Here is a 19750-nt window from a genome sequence, read left to right as displayed (position 1 = left end):
CCAAGAACTTCAAGGAATCGAGAACTGTTCTTGAGAACCCAAAGGAAATCGAATATATGTCCAAGAACCAAGAAGTGTCAAGGGGAGCGCAGATTTGTTATTCAAAATCATGTGCTTGTACTGCAGTTCTTGAGAACCCAAAGGGACTCGAATATATGTCCAAGAAGTGTCAAGGGGAGTGCAGATTTGTTATTCAAAATCATGTGCTTGTACTGCAATTAAAAAATATGTTTGATCACTAATATCGGCCGTTTTCGATACACATCAGCCTTTTCCCAATGCCACCTCAGTCCCTCGGCTCAAATAAGTGTTCTACGACGTTCTCATAGTACTTTACTTCAGATCGTATGCAGTCTGGTTAAAATTGCGGAAAACCCTCCTCAGATGAGCAGAAAAAAGTTCCACAGATTCATTTCAAATTGAGCATTACCGCAATCTTATGTATCAGATGTTACACGTTATTTCCATTACAACCTGTTTTCACTTACGAACACTACATCTACCAGAAATCTGATGGTTGATATTTATTCTGATACACACAAAGGGTGTGCTCCCCAAGGTCGCATATTGCTGACGCTACCACGATACCACAAACGGCTGCTTTAACGCCAACTTCCCACAATTGAACAAGCAGGGACACAACCACTACGACGTTTGATGTTGCAAATATTTTGTTTGTTTCAAGACATATTTCGATTCAACGTAATAATTTGTTACATAAGTTCCTGTATTAAAAGGCAGCAGGCACAAATAAAAGTCTGAGAACCGAAAGCTTTCATCCCATTTTGGTCAAAGGAAACATATACACAACAATGAACTGAGAAGCAAGAAGTAAGAAAAGGGAACTGGGAAGCAATACGCAAAACTGGCAACTTCTGGATTATAACCATCATAAAACTTTTAAGATATTGATTTTGTTGCCCTATAGACAAAATAACATAAATAGAGGTTTAAATGAAATAAAGGTTGTGAATAAAACAAAACTCTAGCAAAATGACGAATAGAAATAATGGACGCAGTAATGTGAACGAAAATATGAAATGTTAGCATATAAAAAAATAATTAAAATGAATGTATAAATATTGCAAATGAAAAAAGAATGATATAAAGAAAAAATGATTGCAAATAAAAATGTTAATATGATGATTAAACAATTCGGTAAACGATTAGAAATGAAAGAAGGGATTATGAATAAAACACAACTCTAGCAGAAGGAGGAATAGAAATAATGGACTGAATTACATGAACGAAAATATAAAATGTTAATATATAACAGAAATAATTGAAATTACATGGATGAAGACTGCAAATGAAAACAGAATGATACAAAGAAAAAATGAGCACAAATAAAAAATGTTAATATGATGGTTAAACAATGTGATAAAGGATCAGAAACGAAAAAATTGAATTCAAATCGATTAATGGAATAAAAATAATGATGAAAATCATTTCAATGAAAACTAAAAAATATAAGTTTTAAAGCACTTCACAAGATTCAAACTCACAACCTTTGGTATATCAGAAACGTATTTCAAGCATTACTGTACTGTACTGATAAAAAATGCAAATAAATGTACATTACCTGTGAGAAAGGAGTAGAAATTGGAGGAAGGAGAGTAGGGTGTTTGAGATTTGCTGATGACATGGTCCTTCTAGCCACAGCGGAAAAGAATTACAGGATTTGGTGGACACCATTGCAACTAATGGAAAAAATATGGAACGCAAATTAACACAAATAAAACAAAAGTCTTGGAACTAGGAGGAAATAAGGAAATAAAAATTATGCTGAATGGAGAAACACTAGAACAGGTGCAAAATTTTAAGTATCTTGGAAGCAGGAAGGACACTGACTGGAAGTGCACCACAGAAATTAAAACAAGGATAGCAATGGCAAAAGAGGCGTTTTATAAGAAAAGGAGAATCTTCCGCAGCGGTCTGGACAGAGAACTCAGGAAGAGACTCACAAAATGTCTTATATGGAGTGTTCTTCTATATGGCGCTGAAACATGGACTATGAGGAGAAAAAACAGAGAAAGGCTGGAGGCTTTTGAGATCTGGACATGGCGGAAGATGGAAAGAATAAGTTGGATGGACAGAGTAAAAAATGAAGAGGTACTGAGAAGGGTGGGAGAGAAAAGACAGTTACTAGATGCAATAAAGAGAAGACAAAGAAATTGGATTGGGCATATACAGGGTGTTTCAAAAATGACCGGTATATTTGAAACGGCAATAAAAACTATAAGAGCAGCGATAGAAATACACCGTTTGTTGCAATATGCTTGGGACAACAGTACATTTTCAGGCGGACAAACTTTCGAAATTACAGTAGTTACAATTTTCAACAACAGATGGCGCTGCAAGTGATGTGAAAGATACAGAAGACAACGCAGTCTGTGGGTGCACCATTCTGTACGTCGTCTTTCTGCTGCAAGCGTGTGCTGTTCACAACGTGCAAGTGTGCTGTGGACTACATGGTTTATTCCTTAGAACAGAGGATTTTTCTGGTGTTGGAATTCCACCGCCTAGAACACAGTGTTGTTGCAACAAGACGAAGTTTTCAACGGAGGTTTAATGTAACCAAAGGACCGAAAAGCGATACAATAATGGATCTGTTTGAAAAATTTCAACGGACTGGGAACGTGACGGATGAACGTGCTGGAAAGGTAGGGCGACCGCGTACGGCAACCACAGAGATAACGCGCAGCTAGTGCAGCAGGTGATCCAACACCGGCCTCGGGTTTCCGTTCGCCGTGTTGCAGCTGCGGTCCAAATGATGCCAACGTCCACGTATCGTCTCATGCGCCAGAGTTTACACCTCTATCCATACAAAATTCAAACGCGGCAACCCCTCAGCGCCGCTACCATTGCTGCACGAGAGACATTCGCTAACGATATAGTGCACAGGATTGATGACGGCGATATGCATGTGGGCAGCATTTGGTTTACTGACGAAGCTTATTTTTACCTGGACCGCTTCGTCAATAAACAGAACTGGCGCATAGCCCCATGTTGCAGTCCCATCGTCCCTGCATCCTCAAAAAGTACTGGTCTGGGCCGCCATTTCTTCCAAAGGAATCACTGGCCCATTTTTCAGATCCGAAACGATTACTGCATCACGCTATCTGGACATTCTTCGTGAATTTGTGGCGGTACAAACTGCCTTAGACGACACTGCGAACACCTCGTGGCTTATGCAAGATGGCGCCCGGCCACATCGGACGGCCGACGTCTTTAATTTCCTAAATGAATATTTCGATGATCGTGTGATTGCTTTGGGCTATCCGAAACATACAGGAGGCGGCGTGGATTGGCCTCCCTATTCGCTAGACATGAACCCCTGTGACTTCTTTCTGTGGGGACACTTGAAAGACCAGGTGTACCGCCAGAATCCAGAAACAATTGAACATTTATAGCAGTACATCTGATCTGCATGTGAAGCCATTCCCCCAGACACGTTGTCAAAGGTTTCGGGTAATTTCATTCAGAGACTACGCCATATTATTGCTACGCATGGTGGATATGTGGAAAATATCGTACTATAGAGTTTCCCAGACCGCAGCGCCATCTGTTGTTGACAATTGTAACTACTGTAATTTCGAAAGTTTGTTTTCCTGAAAATGTACTGTTGTCCCTAGCATACTGCAACAAACGGTGTATTTCTATCGCTGCTCGTTTAGTTTGTATTGCCGTTTCAAATATACCGGTCATTTTTGAAACACCCTGTATTAAGAAAGAATGATGGACTGACAAAAACAGTTTTAGAAGGTAATGTAGAATGGAAAAGGAAGCGAGGAAGGAAGAGATTCCAGATGCTGGATGAAATGATGGACGGTACAACATACAGCAGCTTTAAGAAGGAAGCAATGGATCGCAGAAAATGGAGAGGCAAAGGACCTGCTAATATAGCAGATAACTGATGATGTAGGTGTATAAATGTTTGTGTTTTTGACACTACATGCAAGGACTGAAAACGGAGAACAGAAACCCGTCCTGGAGAGCTGACTGGCATCTAGAAGTTGCCCAGAGTACTTACTGCCTGAGGGCGGGGACGGTGCGTTCCTCGTAGGCCTCGTAGCTGTTCCTGGCGGGCAGCGCGGCGCCCGCAGACTTGTTGCGGCGTCGCTGCGAGCTACGCAGAGACCCCGTGTGGAGCTGCAGGCTCTGCGTTTGGCTCTGGCTGTGGCTCAGCTGCATGTTTGTGGGCGACGACGACGGGCTCACCCGTGCTGCCGCTGGCGCCCCTGCGCAAACACACACAAACTGGTCGAGTTTTCATCTCTACACTGGCTCAAATGGAGCACGCAACAGCAGATGGTAGCCTGTAATTCACAGGTAGGATACCGCGAAAATAGAGTAAATCTACACATAAGACAACCTGAAAAACTCCTGTACCACCTTTCCTGCAATTGAAGGCTGGAGGCAGAATGCAGTGCCAGAGAAGTGACCCTGTAGATCAGAATACCTTCACTAGGTTTCACAGTGTATAAGTTCCTTTGTTCGTGACATGAGGAACGCTAGATGTGTGGACCATGTCTGACTGCATTGGTAAATACACTACTGGCCATTAAAATTGTTACACCACGAAGATGACGTGCTACCGACGCGAAATGTAACCGACAGGAAGAAGATGCTGTGATATGCAAATGATTAGCTTTTCAGAGCATTCACACAAGGTTGGTGCCGATGGTGAGACCTACAACACGTTGACATGAGGAAAGTTTCCAACCGATTTCTCATACACAAAACAGCAGTTGACCGGCGTTGCCTGGTGAAACGTTGTTGTGATGCCTCGTATAAGGAGGAAAAATGCGTACCATCGCGTTTCCGACTTTGATAAAGGTCAGATTGTAGCCTATCGCGATTGTGGTTTATCGTATCGCAACATTTCTGCTCGCGTTGGTCGAGATCCAATGACTGTTAGCGGAATATGGAATCGGTGGTTTCAGGAGGGTAATACGGAACGCTGTGCTGGATGCCAATGGCCTCGTATCACTAGCAGTCGAGATGACAGGCAGCTTATCCGCATGACTGTAACGGATCGTGCAGCCACGTTTCGATCCCTGAGTCAACAGATGGGGACGTTTGGAAGACAACAACCATCTGCACTAACAGTTCGACGACGTTTGCAGCAGCATGGACTATCAGCTTGGACAACATGGCTGCGATTACCCTTGACGCTGCATCACAGACAGGAGTGCCTGCGATGGTGTACTCAACGACGAACCTGTGTGCACGAATGACAAAACGTAATTTTTTCGGATGAATCCAAGTTCTCTTTACAGCATCATGATGGTCGCATCCGTGTTTGGCGACATCGCCGTGAACCCACATTGGAAGCGTGTATCCCTCATCGCCATACTGGTGTATCCCCCAGCGTGATGGTATGGGGTGCCAATGGTTACACATCTCGGACACCTCTTCTTCGCAATGACGGCACTTTGAAGAGTGGACGTTACATTTCAGATGTGTTACGACCAGTGCCTCTACCCTTCATTCGATCCCTGCGAAACCCTACATTTCAACAGGATAATGCATGACCGCATGTTGCAGGTCATGTACGGGCCTTTCCGGATACAGAAAATGTTCGACTACTGCCCTGGCCAGCACATTCTCCAGATCTCTTGCCAATTGAAAACAACTGGTCAATGGTGTCCGAGCAACTGGCTCGTCGCTATACGGCAGTCACTATTCTTGATGACCTGTGGTATCGTGTTGAAGCTGCATCGGCAGCTCTACCTATACAGGCCATTCAAGCTCTGTTTGACTCAATGCCCAGGCGTATCAAGGCCGTTATTACGGCCAGAGGTGGTTGTTCTGCGTACTGATTTCTCAGGATCTATGCACCCAAATTGCGTGAAAATGTAATCACACGTCAGTTCTAGTATAATATATTTGTCCAATGAATACCCGTTTATCATCAGCATTTCTTTTTGGTGTAGCAATTTTAATGGCCAGTAGTGTATTTACAAACCTCATTCTCGTTCACTTTCCTACAAGCAATGAAAAATACTAAATTTTACTTAATTTCAATAATTTATTTGACGTGAATCTTTTGCGTCCAGCGCTTTTGGGTGGAAAAGAAAGGCAAACTAGAAATACACATGAGAAAACTGGGATAAGAATTCAAGGAAAGCTATATGGAACAAAGGGACAGCTTGTAATATGTCCCCTCCTTCCTTGTTCCATCTATTGTCCACATTAAACAATACCCAATCCAAGTAATTAATAAGCAAAGTTTTTCTTGAAGATTTGAGAGGAGTGAAGAGTACAATGAATTTCCAAGTTTACTTACCTTGTCCAGATGAGATGGCTCTAGATACAAAAAAGTTTTGTCTAGAGCAACATATAGAAGCAAGCGCCTGTCAACTTAAACTGAAGGAGGGCTCTTTTATAATTGGAACAGTATATAGGTCCCCTTCAGGAAACTTTCATATATTACTGGAAAACTTGGATGCCTTGTTCTGCTACCTGTCAGATGGGGGGAAGCAAATTATTAATTGTGGGGACTTCAACGTCGATTCACTGAAAGAGTATAATAGGAAGAATGACCTGGAAGTCTTGCTCAGTTCTTTCAGTTTGACATCTGTCATTAATTTTCCTACTCAGGTAGTAAAGGACAGCAGCACATTGATAGACAACATTTTTATAGACGAAGATAAGTTTAAAAACATAAATTCTTGTCCTGTTGAGAATGGCCTCTCTGATCATGGTGCTCAGCTACAGCTACATCTACCTCTACATACATAATCCTCAATCTACCATACGGTGCGTGGCGGAGGGTACCTAGTACCACAACTAGCATCTTCTCTCCCTGTTCCAGTCCCAAACAGAACTAGGGGGAAATGACTGCCTATATGCCTCTGTACGAGCCCTAATCACTCTTATCTTATCTCTGTGGTCTTTCCGCGAAATATAAGTTGACGGCAGTAAAATTGTACAGCAGTCAGCCTCAAATGCTGGTTCTCTAATTTCCTCAGTAGCGATTTACGAAAAGAATGCCTCCTTTCATCCAGAGACTCCCACCCGAGTTCCTGAAGCATTTCCGTAGCACTCGCGTGATGATCAAACCTACCAGTAACAAAAGTAGCAGCCCACCTCTGAATTGCTTCTGTGTCCTCCCTCAATCCGACCTGACAGGGATCCAAAACGCTCGAGCAATACTCAAGAATAGGTTGTATTAGTGTTTTATAAGCTGTCTCCTTTACAGATGAACCACAATTTCCAAAATTCTACCAATGAACTGAAGACGACTGTCCGCCTTCCCCACAACTGCCATTACATGCTTATCCCACTTCATATCGCTCTGCAACGTTACGCCCAAATATTTAATCGACGGGACTGTGTCAAGCGCTACATTACTAATGGAGTATTCAAACATTACGGGATTCTCTTTCCTATTCATCTGCCTTAATTTACATTTATCTATATTTAGAGTTAGCTGCCATTCTTTACACCAATCACAAATCCTGTCCAAGTCATCTTGTATCCTCCCACAGTCACTCAACGACGACACCTTCCCGTACACCACAGCATCATCAGCAAACAGCCGCACGTTGCTATCCACCCTATCAAAAAGATCATTTATGTGAATAGAAAACAACAGCGGACCTACCACACATCCCTGGGGCACTCCAGATGATAGTCTCACCTCCGATGAACACTCACCATCGAGGACAACGTTCTGGGTTCTATTACTTACGAACTCTTCGAGCCACTCACATATTTGGGAACCAATCCCATATGCCCGTACCTTAGTTAGGAGTCTGCAGTGGGGCACCGAGTCAAATGCTTTCCGGAGTCAAGGAACATGGCATCCGTCTGATACCCTTCATCCATGGTTCGCAAGATATCATGTGAAAAAAGGGCGAGTTGCGTTTCGCAGGAGCGATGCTTTCTAAAGCCGTGCTGATGCATGGACAGCAACTTATCTGTCCCCAGAAAATGCATTATATTCGAACTGAGAATATGTTCGAGAACCCTGCAGCAAACCGATGTTAAGGAAATTGGTCTGTAATTTTGAGGATCCGTCTTTCTACCCTTCGTATATTCAGGCGTCACCTGCGCTTGTTTCCAGTCGCTTGGGACTTTACGTTGGGCAAGAGATTCGCAATAAATTCAAGCTAAGTAAGGATCCAATGCAGTAGAGTACTCTCTGTAGAACCGAATTGGAATCCCATCAGGACCTGCCGATTTATTTATTTTCGACCCATTCAGCTGCTTCACAACCCCAGTGATGTCTATCACTATGTCCTCCATACGGGAATCTGTACGAGACTCAAACGGCGGTATGCTTGTACGATCCTCCTGCGTGAAAGATTTCTCAAATGCTAAATTTAAAATGTCATCTTTCGTTTTGCTGTCTTCCGTTGCCAGGCCAGACTGATCAGGGAGTGACTGGATGGAAGCCTTCGACCCGCTTACCGATATTACGTAAAACCAGAATTTCCTTGGGTTTTAAGCAAGATCTTTTGCCAACGTATGACGGTGGTAGTGGTTGTATGCTTAGCGCATCGCTCTTTTTACAGCAGCACGAATCTCTACTAACTTTTGCCTGTCCTCATTCTCCCGATCTTTCTTGTACCGCGAGTGCAACTGTTTTTGCTTCCTGAGCATTCTCCGAATTGCGCTGTTAAACCACGGTGGGTCTTTTCCGTCCGTAACCCACTTTTTCGGCACATACTTCTCCAATGCGTGATTTACAATGTGTTTAAAATTTGCTCTTAATTCTTCCACGTCCATCGTACCGGAAGTAAATGAAGTCGATTCATTTACTACGTGGGATGCTAACAACTGCTTATCTGCTCTTTCTAGTAAGAATACTCTCCTAGCCTTCTTGACCGACTTTTTTAACTTTCGTAACCATAGTCGTAATGACAATGGCATAGTTACAGTATATGACAAAGCTCCAGTCAATAATTCAAAACTACCCTCCAAAGTTGTGTGTTCAATTAATGACTCAACAATTAGAAATTTCCGGGAAAATCTTCAGCAGTTAGACTGGGATAAGGTGTACAAGGAATCCGACGCTAATGTAAAAATATAACTTATTTCATGATACACTTGTGAGAGAATTTGAAAACTATTTCCCCAAGAAAATAGTTAAATATAATTATAAGAAACCATGCAAAAAACCTTGGCTTACTAAAGGAAGAAAAATATCTTGTAACCACAAAAGGGAACTGTATCTAACAACAAGAAAGTGTAATGTCCCGGAAACAGCCAAATATTATAAGAACTACTGCGCAACATTAAGAAAGGTTATTAAAAAGTCCAGAAGCATGTGCATCATGTCTGAGATTATACCTCCGATAACAAAATCAAAACAATTTGGAATATTATTCCAAGGGAGACAGGGCACCCAAGAGTACAGAATGACGGTATTACCATCAAAGTGAATGGAAACTTGACAAATAACAAGCCGGAAGTCGAAAACATTTTGAATAATTATTTTTTAAATGTTGTAGAGAAAATAAGATCTAAATTTTCATTAGAAGAAGCAAGACATTAATGGAAGAGGCGTTACCCACACAATTTGATTCAATTGAAATTCCACCCACTTCTTCTGAAATTAGGAAGATAATAAACTCTCTCAAGAGTAAAAGCTCACATGGAATTGATGGCATTTCCAGCAGAGTAATAAAAGCTTGTTTCCAAGAGATAAGTGGGATTCTTAGTAACATTTGTAATAGCTCACTGAAGCAGGGTATTTTCCCAGATAGACTGAAGTATGCCATTGTTAAACCACTGCATAAAAAAAGGGGATAAGTTTGATGTCAACAACTACTACCCAAGCTCTCTTATGACTGCCTTATCCAAAATTCTTGAAAAAGTAATGTATTGTACAGTAGCTTCACACCTTTGTAAAAACAAAGTTTTGACAAAATCTCAGTTTGGTTTCCAGAAAGGTTTTTCAATGGAAAATGCTGTATATACTTTCACTAATGAAATATTAAATGCTCTCAGTAATCGGAAGTGACCCGTTGGGATTTTTTGTCATCTCTCAAAGGCTTTTGATTGTGTAAATCATGGAATACTTCTAGATAAGCTCAAGTGCTGTGATATGAGTGGGACAGCGCTCAAATGGTTTAAATCATACCTAACTGGAAGAGTGCAGAAAGTTGAAATAAGCAGTTCACATAACATGCAAAAAACTGGTGATTTCTCAAACTGGGGAACAATCAAGAATGGGGTGCTGCAAGGTTCGGTCTTGAGTCTTCTGCTGTTCTTAATATATATTAATGACTTCCCATTCTATATTCACGAAGATGCAAAGCTTGTACTTTTTGCCGATGATACAAGTATACCTATCACACCCAACAGACAAGAATTAACTGATGAAATTGTAAAATTTTTCAGAAAGTCATTAAGTGGTTCTCTGCAAATGGGCTCTCATTAACCTTTGACAAAACACAGTATATAGAGTTCCACACAATAAATGGATTGACACCATTAATAAATATACACTTCAATCAGAAATCGGTAGCTAACGTAGAATAATCAAAATTTCTAGGTGTATGCACTGATGAGGGGTTGTACCGGAAAAAAACACACTGAAGATCTGCTGAAACGTTTGAACTCAGCTACTTACGCTATTAGGGTCATTGCAAATTTTGGCGATATACATCTCAGTAAATTAGCTTACCACGGATAATTTTACTCTCTGCTTTTGTATGGATCATATTCTGGGGTAACTCATCATTAAGTAAAAGAGTGTTCATTGCACAAAAGCGTGTAATCAGAATAATTGCTGGAGCTCCTCGAAGATCATCCTGCAGACGCTTATTTAAAGAGCTAGGGATCTTCAAAGTAGCCTCACAATGTATATGGTGTAAATTATGCTGCCACAAAAGTCTTTGGTCACTTATCTAATAGCATCAAAAGTCTGACAGACAAACATATAGAATTTAAAAGGAAATTAAAAGAATTTCTGAATGGCAACTCCTCCTACTCATTAGATGAATTTTTGGATACAGTAAGTGGGTAATTTCCCCACCTCCCATCCAAAAAAAAAAAAAAATTAAGTGCCATGTAATATTTTGTGTAATGTAATGTCTTGTATAGACACCTTTTATTAACCTTACACATTCCACATTATTACAAAATGTCGTGTTCATGATCTATGGAACGAGTACTAATCTAATCTAATATAATCTAGTTCTTTTTGTCTAGGGGTCGGATTCTTGAAGCTGAAAATCTAACATCAGGTCCTCACCGTTTGTTTGAACTAAGTAAATAGGAAGATTGTTGTTGCAGAATTTTTTGCATAAATATTTTTCCACTGTTTTTCTCACATTTTAGTAGGCTACATATACAGTATTTTGATTTTTCACATTATGTTGTTCGCACCTATTATACAAAAATACGTCCGATCACATCAGAGGCAAGCGTACAACTCTTAAATCCTGCGGAAATAAAAATATTCCGAAGGATTTACAATTTTCCTTAACAATTGTATTCCTACTAGTTTTCGTTACATTATTAATTCGATTATTATTTCATAAATGAATCCAGAAATAAATACAGTAAACAGTACAGGATTGCGTAATTAATAATAGAAATTTTAAATGTGCAAATAATTCGTAATTTCAAATGTTTATAAAAAAATAATTTTAACTGTACATTCAGAACTGGTAGTTATCGATTATAGCTCGGAACCAAAATATTTTATAAAGTAATTCCTTCTCATAAATTTTAGCTTGAAATATAGCGTACTGTGTATAAAATTATATGAAAGTTTTCAGAAAAGCAACTGAGATAATATTGACCTGTCCAAAATTCGAAAAAAATAATACTGGTCTCTGCAATTACTGTTGAGGAAAAGTTATGCTAGAGGAGGATGTTCCGTTACAAGCTTTTGCTCAGAAAGAACCACCACATCATGATGTAAACTGAAATCGTTAGGATTTAACTGTGTATTGTGAAGCATAACGAAATAAAACAAAATATGTAAATTTATGGTTCATCCTAGGAAATATTCCTCACCTTCCACTGACCGGCAATTTAAGCGCTGGAAAAAAAAGGTAGGAGGAGGCTCTGTTAGCCATGGTCAATTTTCTTGAAGTGAAATACAGGGAATTTTATTCCTGATTGTGTCAGTGATATCAACACTGTGTTCTTTGTTAGTGTTCAGAAATAAGTGAGGTGATACTGTGTGCATTCAGCGATTCCTTGGAAATGGGACTTGGCATTTAAACATTAACCTAAGTTTGCATTTTTGAACCTATTATGCTTCTGTAACACTTTTTTGACAGACGTTACAGAAGCTGTGAAACTATCATAATTAACATTCCCTTGACTAAAATGATCTATAATGAGAAACTGTTATGGTTTTTTCTTGATTTGTTACATTTTGACGTTTTTCACCTTGAGCGTTCTCCTTTTCCAGTCTACAGGTGTGACCCAGAACCTCAATAACAGCCTCGTCTCACAGCAATACACATATATGAGCAGTTGTTGAATGTCAAATAGCAAAGAAAGGGGCCCTAAGTTAATTAAATTCAGATTTGTATTTCTACAGAATGTCGATCCTCTCGTTACAATTACTAGTCTTATCCACTCAATTTCTTAACATTAATTTTATTTCCATATCTGTGTAACTTTACATCAGATTTCCCAGTCAAGACTGAAGATACTATCATATCGAAATTCCTTACCTACCTCTGAACAGTATTCGGGCACCTGATCTATGATACAATAATCATGAGAGAACTTAGTAATTTCTCCAAAACTGCGACAACTGTTAGAATCATCTGAAAATTTTAATGGCTCCTTCGTCTTAAAAGAGGTGCCTTGATACGGAAAACATTCTCCTTCACGTCGGTTGGCACCTAGACAGGATGGGAAACCACAGAGAAATGAAGGCTTTATCTGCTTCTACGGCCCATGCTGTTTGTGTGAACATCGGTGATCACACGGTCGAAAGACACCAACAACTATCGCATTCGGCTCCAGGTAGCTGGCACCTAGACTCATGTTAGAGGGTCGCTATTCATTAAGTTCGACAGAGACGCGCAATGACACCTCTGATGAAGCTACGCCGTGTTAACATTGCGTGAGCAACCGTTTTGAGTAGGAACTTTTTAGCAGCCTGCTGGATCTTGCAGGCCACCTTCACCATCCCCCACCCCTCTCCTTTTGTCACCTCGACTGAACTCTCTCTGACATCCTGTAACTACTAAATGCTTAGTAATTTATTGACAGTGCTTGTTTCATTTTACATTTCAGTGTTTTGCCAATAGTTGTCTGAAGTGAATTCTTGGTTGTTCCCATACTTTTGTGAAGCTGTTTTGAGCAATGTGAAAGTTCTTTGCTTTAATATATGAATATCTTGACGATAATTTTTTTCTTGTGTTTTATAAGCCCTGTTCAACTCCTCAATTTCGTAATTACTCAATTTACAGATAACAACCCTCTTGGGAGATTGATTACCTTAAGCGGTTTCGACTTAGACTCGAAATCTTAATCGGTTTTACCAAGAAGAGGGCGCAATATGGAGACATTCCCTCTTCTCACTATACTGGACTGATTCACTCTGTTCAATTCAGTTAGACAATACTGATCATATCTGTGGGACCTGTACCAAATAGGACTAACACTTTTTTCTGGCCTTCTTTCAGCTATATCTCCACCTTTCGTGATTACTCTGTACATCACATTTACGCGTGTGCCTGAGGATTCACAGGACCAGATTCTCTACATTTACAAATGTGAAATAACCTGGATGAAGTTAACCACCAAAGGTGGGTCTAAAGCGAGATATTCGGATGCTTTCACAGACCGACTACGACAGGAGCTATAGCAGCAGAGCGCTTCAGAGAGAATTCGCAGAATTTCGTGAATAAGTTTCCCGATTTCGCTTTTGTAACAGGGGAAGACTTTAACTTACCAGCTGTAGAATGGGAAAATGATGGGATCAAAACTGGTGCCAGAGTGACATTCTCAAAGTCGTGTCTTGGAATTACTTAGAGGAGTCTACACCCTGTAGCAACAAACAAACCTGAACTTTTCGAAACAGTTAACGCAGAATAGGGCATCAGTGATGGTAAGGCTGTAATAGCATCAATGATTGAGTGTTATAAGAACTGTTAAGAAATCTAGAAAAATATTTTTGTTTAACAAGAGTGACAGTATACAAATTGCGGAGTACCTGCATAGTCAGCATCATACATTCAGTGCTGAGGAGAAGATGTAGAACGCAAATAGATAAAATTCAAAATAACCATTCAATACGCCTTAGACGAGCACGTTCTGGACAAGGTTTTAAGGAATGAGAAAGACCCACTGCTGTTTAACTGCTGCATTGGACAGTTGCTACGTAAACAAAGAGCCAGAAATTTAAGGTAAGTCAAAACTTAGCCGACGAACAAAAGCTACTGAAGCGAAAATAAGAACGAGAGCAATGAGAGAAGGGTCCACTCGGTTTCAAAGTAAAATTATGACAACTGATCTTAGAGGTAACCCTAGAAAGTTTCAGTCCTACATAGCTTCAGCAGACTGATTGAAATCAATCTATTCAGTCACTCAGTGACTGTACTGGCGTCAAAACAGAAGATGACAGAAGGCCGAAATACCGAATCTGGTCTTCCAAACTGTTTCATTGCGAAAAATAATAACGCAGTCCGTCCTTTTAAACGCGACACGGACGTCGAAATGACAGATATTGAACTAAGCGATTGTGGAATAGAAAAACAATTACAATAGCTCAGTAGAGGAAAGGCAACTGGACCAGACGAGATACCTATAAGGTTCTAAAGAGAATTGCTGTCATTCTAGAAGCAGTATATAGCAGTTGGCTGGGGTAACGAAGTGACAGGAAAAAAAGCGCAGGTCATTCCTGTTTTGTCCGCCCGATAGCTGAGTGGTCAGCGTGACCAATTGCCAGCCTACGGGCCCGGGTTCGATTCCCGGCTGGGTCGGGGATTTTCTCCGATCAGGGACTGGGTGTTGTGCTGTCTTCATCATCATTTCACCCCTATCCGGCGCGCAGGTCGCACAGTGTGGCGTCGAATGTAATAAGACCTCCACCAAGGCGGCCGGACCTGCCCCACAAGCAGCCTCCCGGCCAATGACGCCGAAATCTCATTCCTGTTTTCAAGAAGGGCCGAATCACAGATGCACACAATTATAGACCTATATCGCTGATGTCAGTCTGCTGTGGAATTATGGAACATCTCTTATGCTGAAGAATTTTGTGGTTTTTAGAGAAGGAAAATCTGCTCTATAAAGACGTCTTGCGAAACCGCGAACAGATATCTTGCGAAACTCAGCTCACTCTTCCTTCGTGATATCCACAGCGCTGCAGACAACGGCTCAGCTTGACTTCGGAAAGGTATTTCACACCGTCCCACACTCCAAACAAGTGAAAAAAAGTGAGCTATCCGTGTATCGCACCAGATTTGTGACTGCATTCAGAACTTCCTTGCAGATAAATAAAGGGACTGTTAACATTAGTGACTCGATGACGCTGTTTGCAGATGATGCGGTTGTCTGTAAGAAAGTGGCAATGCCAGAAGAGAGTAGCGAACTTTAGGAAGACCTGCAGAGGATTGATTAATCGTGCAAGGAATTGAAGATACTGAGTCCAGACTAAGAGCCTGCAACTCTCACTTCCCGCGAAGCAGAGCGGTACCCCTACCGAGTAGGGGTCAGCCTGGCCGGTCGTCCCGGAAACAGACGCTTCCCAGAGACCAACAGGAGACGTCCACGGCGCCGCAAGAGGTCGCTACAGCCGCGGACCTCTTTCCTTCCGCTCGACACGTGACTGCAAATAGAGCCAGCCATATCCATGCGACAAGCAGTATTTAGGCTGGCGCAGGAGCCTGGAGAGGTTCCGTATACGTCTCCCGCCCCCCACGCGGATCCTCTATGATCTCATTCCTTTCCCCCATCTGGTCCTATTCCTCGAACATATCCGAATCCTCTACACCTCCTGCCGCCTTGATCCCCCTCATCCCCTGGTTGCTCCTCTCCTCTCCCATCCCCACCCCCTGCCACGTCTCCACTGTTGTGTCCCCCCTACCCTCCATCTCCACACATCTCCTTTCCCAAGGTGGCTTCCATCAAGTCCCCCTCCCGGATGATGCCCTCTCTCCCTCCATTTACCCCTTCTATGAACTCTGATCCTCACTCCCCCTCCTTCCCTCTGTCCTTTTCCTGGGCTCCCTCTCCCCCACCTTCCCTCCTCTTTTTTCCCCACCTCCCCCCTCTCTTCCCCCTTCTCTCCCCCAAGTCCTTTTACATTTTCCTCCTCTGCCTCTTCTCATTCCCTCTCACGTCTGCCCTGCCCCTCCCGCCTTTTATGAGTCCTCTCCCTCCTTGGTTCCCCCCCCTTTTCGTATTTTCCTCTCCTTCCTCCTTGTTCCCCCCTTTTTTTCTTTGGCTCAGGAGTGTCATATTTGTGCCGCCGTTTTCGTGCATTGTTTTACTGTATGTGTTTTTCCAGTGAGTGTTTCGTGTTGTGTCTTTAGGGAAGTGTAGCGAACAGCCATCATACTGTGGCTGGGTGTAATTTTTTGTCTCTTGCAAACAGAAACCAGACTGTCGCCATGTTTGTTAATTGTGTGTCTGCTATGTTACTTGTCTGATTCCTGTGTATTTTATCAACATTGCCAACCCCTTTTGCTTTCTGTTTTAACTTTCCGCATTTTTACGCCATTTTACACTTTAAGTCACCATTTTATCGCCTGTTTTTCCTTGTTTCTTTCTTCTTCCTTTTCTTAAAAAAAAGTCTGTAGGCTGTAGAGCAGCGTACTAAGCTGCTCCCAGCCCGCCCCCTTCGGGGGGAATTGAAAATCAATAAAGAAAAAAAAACCTGGAGGGGCAGTTCACGCCGAGCGAGCCCACTGGTGTCATCGTAGGCGCCGCGTCATCGTCCACCGCCGCCAGTGAACCCGAGCCATCCTCGCAGGGCCGCTACTCATCCTCGGACTCAGGTGACGGCAACGTGGGCTCGGCGCCGCTCTTCACGAGACGACCGGGGCTTTGTTTGATGAAATTGTATGGTTACTACAGACAGTTTATGTTTGGAAGAATCTCTGATTTAGTTATTGGTAGGCTTGGAGGATCAGTCCCACCTCACGAATATTGTTTTGTAAATTTGGAAGAAAGACTTAGTTTACATAAAAAAGCTATAACTCACACTCTGCGATTTTTCTATCCCCGGACGGTGGATATATTATCAGATGAGCCTGAACGTAAATAAATTTAACATAATGCGCATATATACGAGAAAGTATCCCTTACAACAAAATTACACTGTTGGTGACAAATTGCTGGAAAAAATAGCTATTGTAAAACATCCAGGAGTAACCACCAAGGAGACGTATGTGGAATGACCACATGAAAAAAGTAACAAAAAAAGCAGGTGCCAGACAGATTCACAGGAAGAATCTTACAAAACTCTTGTTTGACCAAATCTCGAGTACTGGTCAACAGTGTATGACATTTACCAGGTAAGAATGATTGAAGATTGGTTGATTTTGGGGAAGAGTCCAAACAGCGACGTCATCGGTACCATCGGATTAGGGAAGGATGGGGAAGGAAATCGGCCGTGCCCTTTCAAAGGAACCATCCCGGTATTTGCCTCAACCAATTTAGGGAAATCACGGAAAACCTAAATTAGGATGACTGGATGCGGGTTTGAACCGTCGTCCTCCCGAGTGCGAGTAAGTGTGCTAACCACTGAGCTACCTCGCTTCGTCTGATAGAAGACATACTTAAGATCGAATGAAGAGCATTTCAGTTGGTGCGACAGTGTTACGGAGACGTCCAACCGACTTCAGTGGAAAACATTACAAGATAGTTTTTACTTGTGCGTCATGGTGAGGTTTATATTGCAATTCTGAGAAAGTACTGGAAAGAGTCAGAAAACATTACTTCCTTTCACGTCTCATGAAATGGCAACGATACAATTTTATAACTTAATTAATTGGTTATAAACTGGTACCTTACATAATTGCGCTCTGGCTATTATTCTCCTCCCACTCCCTCCCTAGTGTTTTATTTGGGGGGGGGGGGGGATCCAACAGTGTTTCAGTATCGACGCCTTCTGGCCAATGGGCTCCTGTGCTCCGGGACTGCACATGGGGTAGCATTTCTTACTATCAAATGTCTGAGCAGCACCAGTGCCACTTGCGTTCAGTGCTTTGAGCAGTAACCATGATAAAACCCCTTCTGCAGCAGCGAGCACCTAAGAAGAAGAAGACTGCATGTGAAAGTACTTGATCATTATTATTATTTCTGATGTTACGTGTGTGGGCACACACACACACACACACACACACACACACACACACACACACACACACACACATACACTACTGGCCATTAAAATTGCTACACCAAGAACAAATGCAGATGATAAACGGGTATTCATTGGACAAATATTTTATACTAGAACTGACATGTGATTACATTTTCACGCAATTTGGGTGCATAGATCCTGAGAAATCAGTACCCAGAAAATCACCTCTGGCCGTAATAACGGCTTTGATACGCCTGGGCATTGAGTCAAACAGAGCTTGGATGGCATGTACAAGTACAGCTGCCCATGCAGCTTCAACACGATACCACAGTTCATCAAGAGTAGTGACTGGCGTATTGAGACGAGACAGTTGGACAGTCACCTTTGACCAGACGTTTGCAGTTGGTGAGAGATCTGGAAAATGTGCTGACCAGGGCAGCAGTCGAATGTTTTCTGTATCCAGAAAGGCCCATACAGGACCTGCAACATGCGGTCGTGCATTATCCTGCTGAAATGTAGGGTTTCGCAGGGATCGAATGAAGGGTAGAGTCACGGGTCGTAACACATCTGAAATGTAACGTCCACTGTTCAAAGTGCCGTCTGTTGACTCGGGAATCGAGACGTGGCTGCACGATCCGTAACAGCCATGCGGATAAGATGCCTGTCATCTCGACTGCTAGTGATACGAGGCCGTTGGGATGCAGCACGGCGTTCCGTATTACCCTTCTGAACCCACCGATTCCATATTCTGCTAACAGTCATTGGATCTCGACCAACGCGAGCAGCAATGTCACGATACGATAAACCGCAATCGCGATAGGCTACAGTTCGACATTTATCAAAATCGGAAACGTGATGGTACGCATTTCTCCTCCTTACACGAAACATCACAACAACGTTTCACGCCGATCAACTGCCATTTGTGTATGAGAAATCGGTTGGAAACTTTCCTCATGTCAGCAGGTTGTAGGTGTCGCCACCGGCGCCAACCTTGTGTGAATCCTCTGAAAAGCTAATCATTTGCATGTCACAGCATCTTCTTCCTGTCGGTTAAATTTCGCGTCTGTAGCATTTCATCTTCGTGGTGTAGCAATTTTAATGGCCAGCCTCCACCAATGGTAGCAGCAGCATTACCAGCTACCTTTCCAACTTCTTGGCATTTGACCAGCAGCAATCTGCATTTAAGCTCCCTGACCCACTGGCCTTCAATTAACCCCAGCCAGCAGAATCGAAACTGCAGTTCTGTGCTGCTACTAACAGAATGCTGCCGCTGCTCTTCGCTACTACATACACTTTAACGGCAAGTGGTTCCAAGTGTGTGTACGTGGGACCGACAGTGGCTTTGAAGCTATTGACAGAGAATGCACAGTGAAGTGATACTAATGTGTGTTCTATGTGGTTAGAATTAGACCACTTGAGTGGCATGATTGAGTACATTGAAAGAAAAATGACTGTTGATTAAAGTTCTCTGCTTACACCAATTAATATTTGAATGCTAAAAGGCGAAGC

General features: G+C 42.2%; 1 protein-coding gene across 2 annotated transcripts in view; it reads right to left on the bottom strand.

Moving 5' to 3' along the window:
• The window catches only part of LOC126278026 (centrosomal protein of 104 kDa), a 400804-nt gene that overhangs the window by 117207 nt on the left and 263847 nt on the right, over positions 1 to 19750 (bottom strand). For both annotated transcript variants that reach the window (XM_049977752.1, XM_049977754.1), the window contains exon 7: positions 4034 to 4241. In XM_049977752.1, coding sequence (XP_049833709.1) covers positions 4034 to 4241 — 208 coding nt within the window. The remainder of the gene's footprint in view (positions 1 to 4033; positions 4242 to 19750) is intronic.

Source organism: Schistocerca gregaria, chromosome 6, assembly GCF_023897955.1.
Source record: "Schistocerca gregaria isolate iqSchGreg1 chromosome 6, iqSchGreg1.2, whole genome shotgun sequence".
In the NCBI taxonomy this organism is placed as follows: Eukaryota; Metazoa; Arthropoda; class Insecta; order Orthoptera; family Acrididae; genus Schistocerca; species Schistocerca gregaria.
The sequence above is the reverse complement of the archived record's forward strand: the minus strand, read 5'-3'. Positions and strand labels throughout refer to the sequence as shown.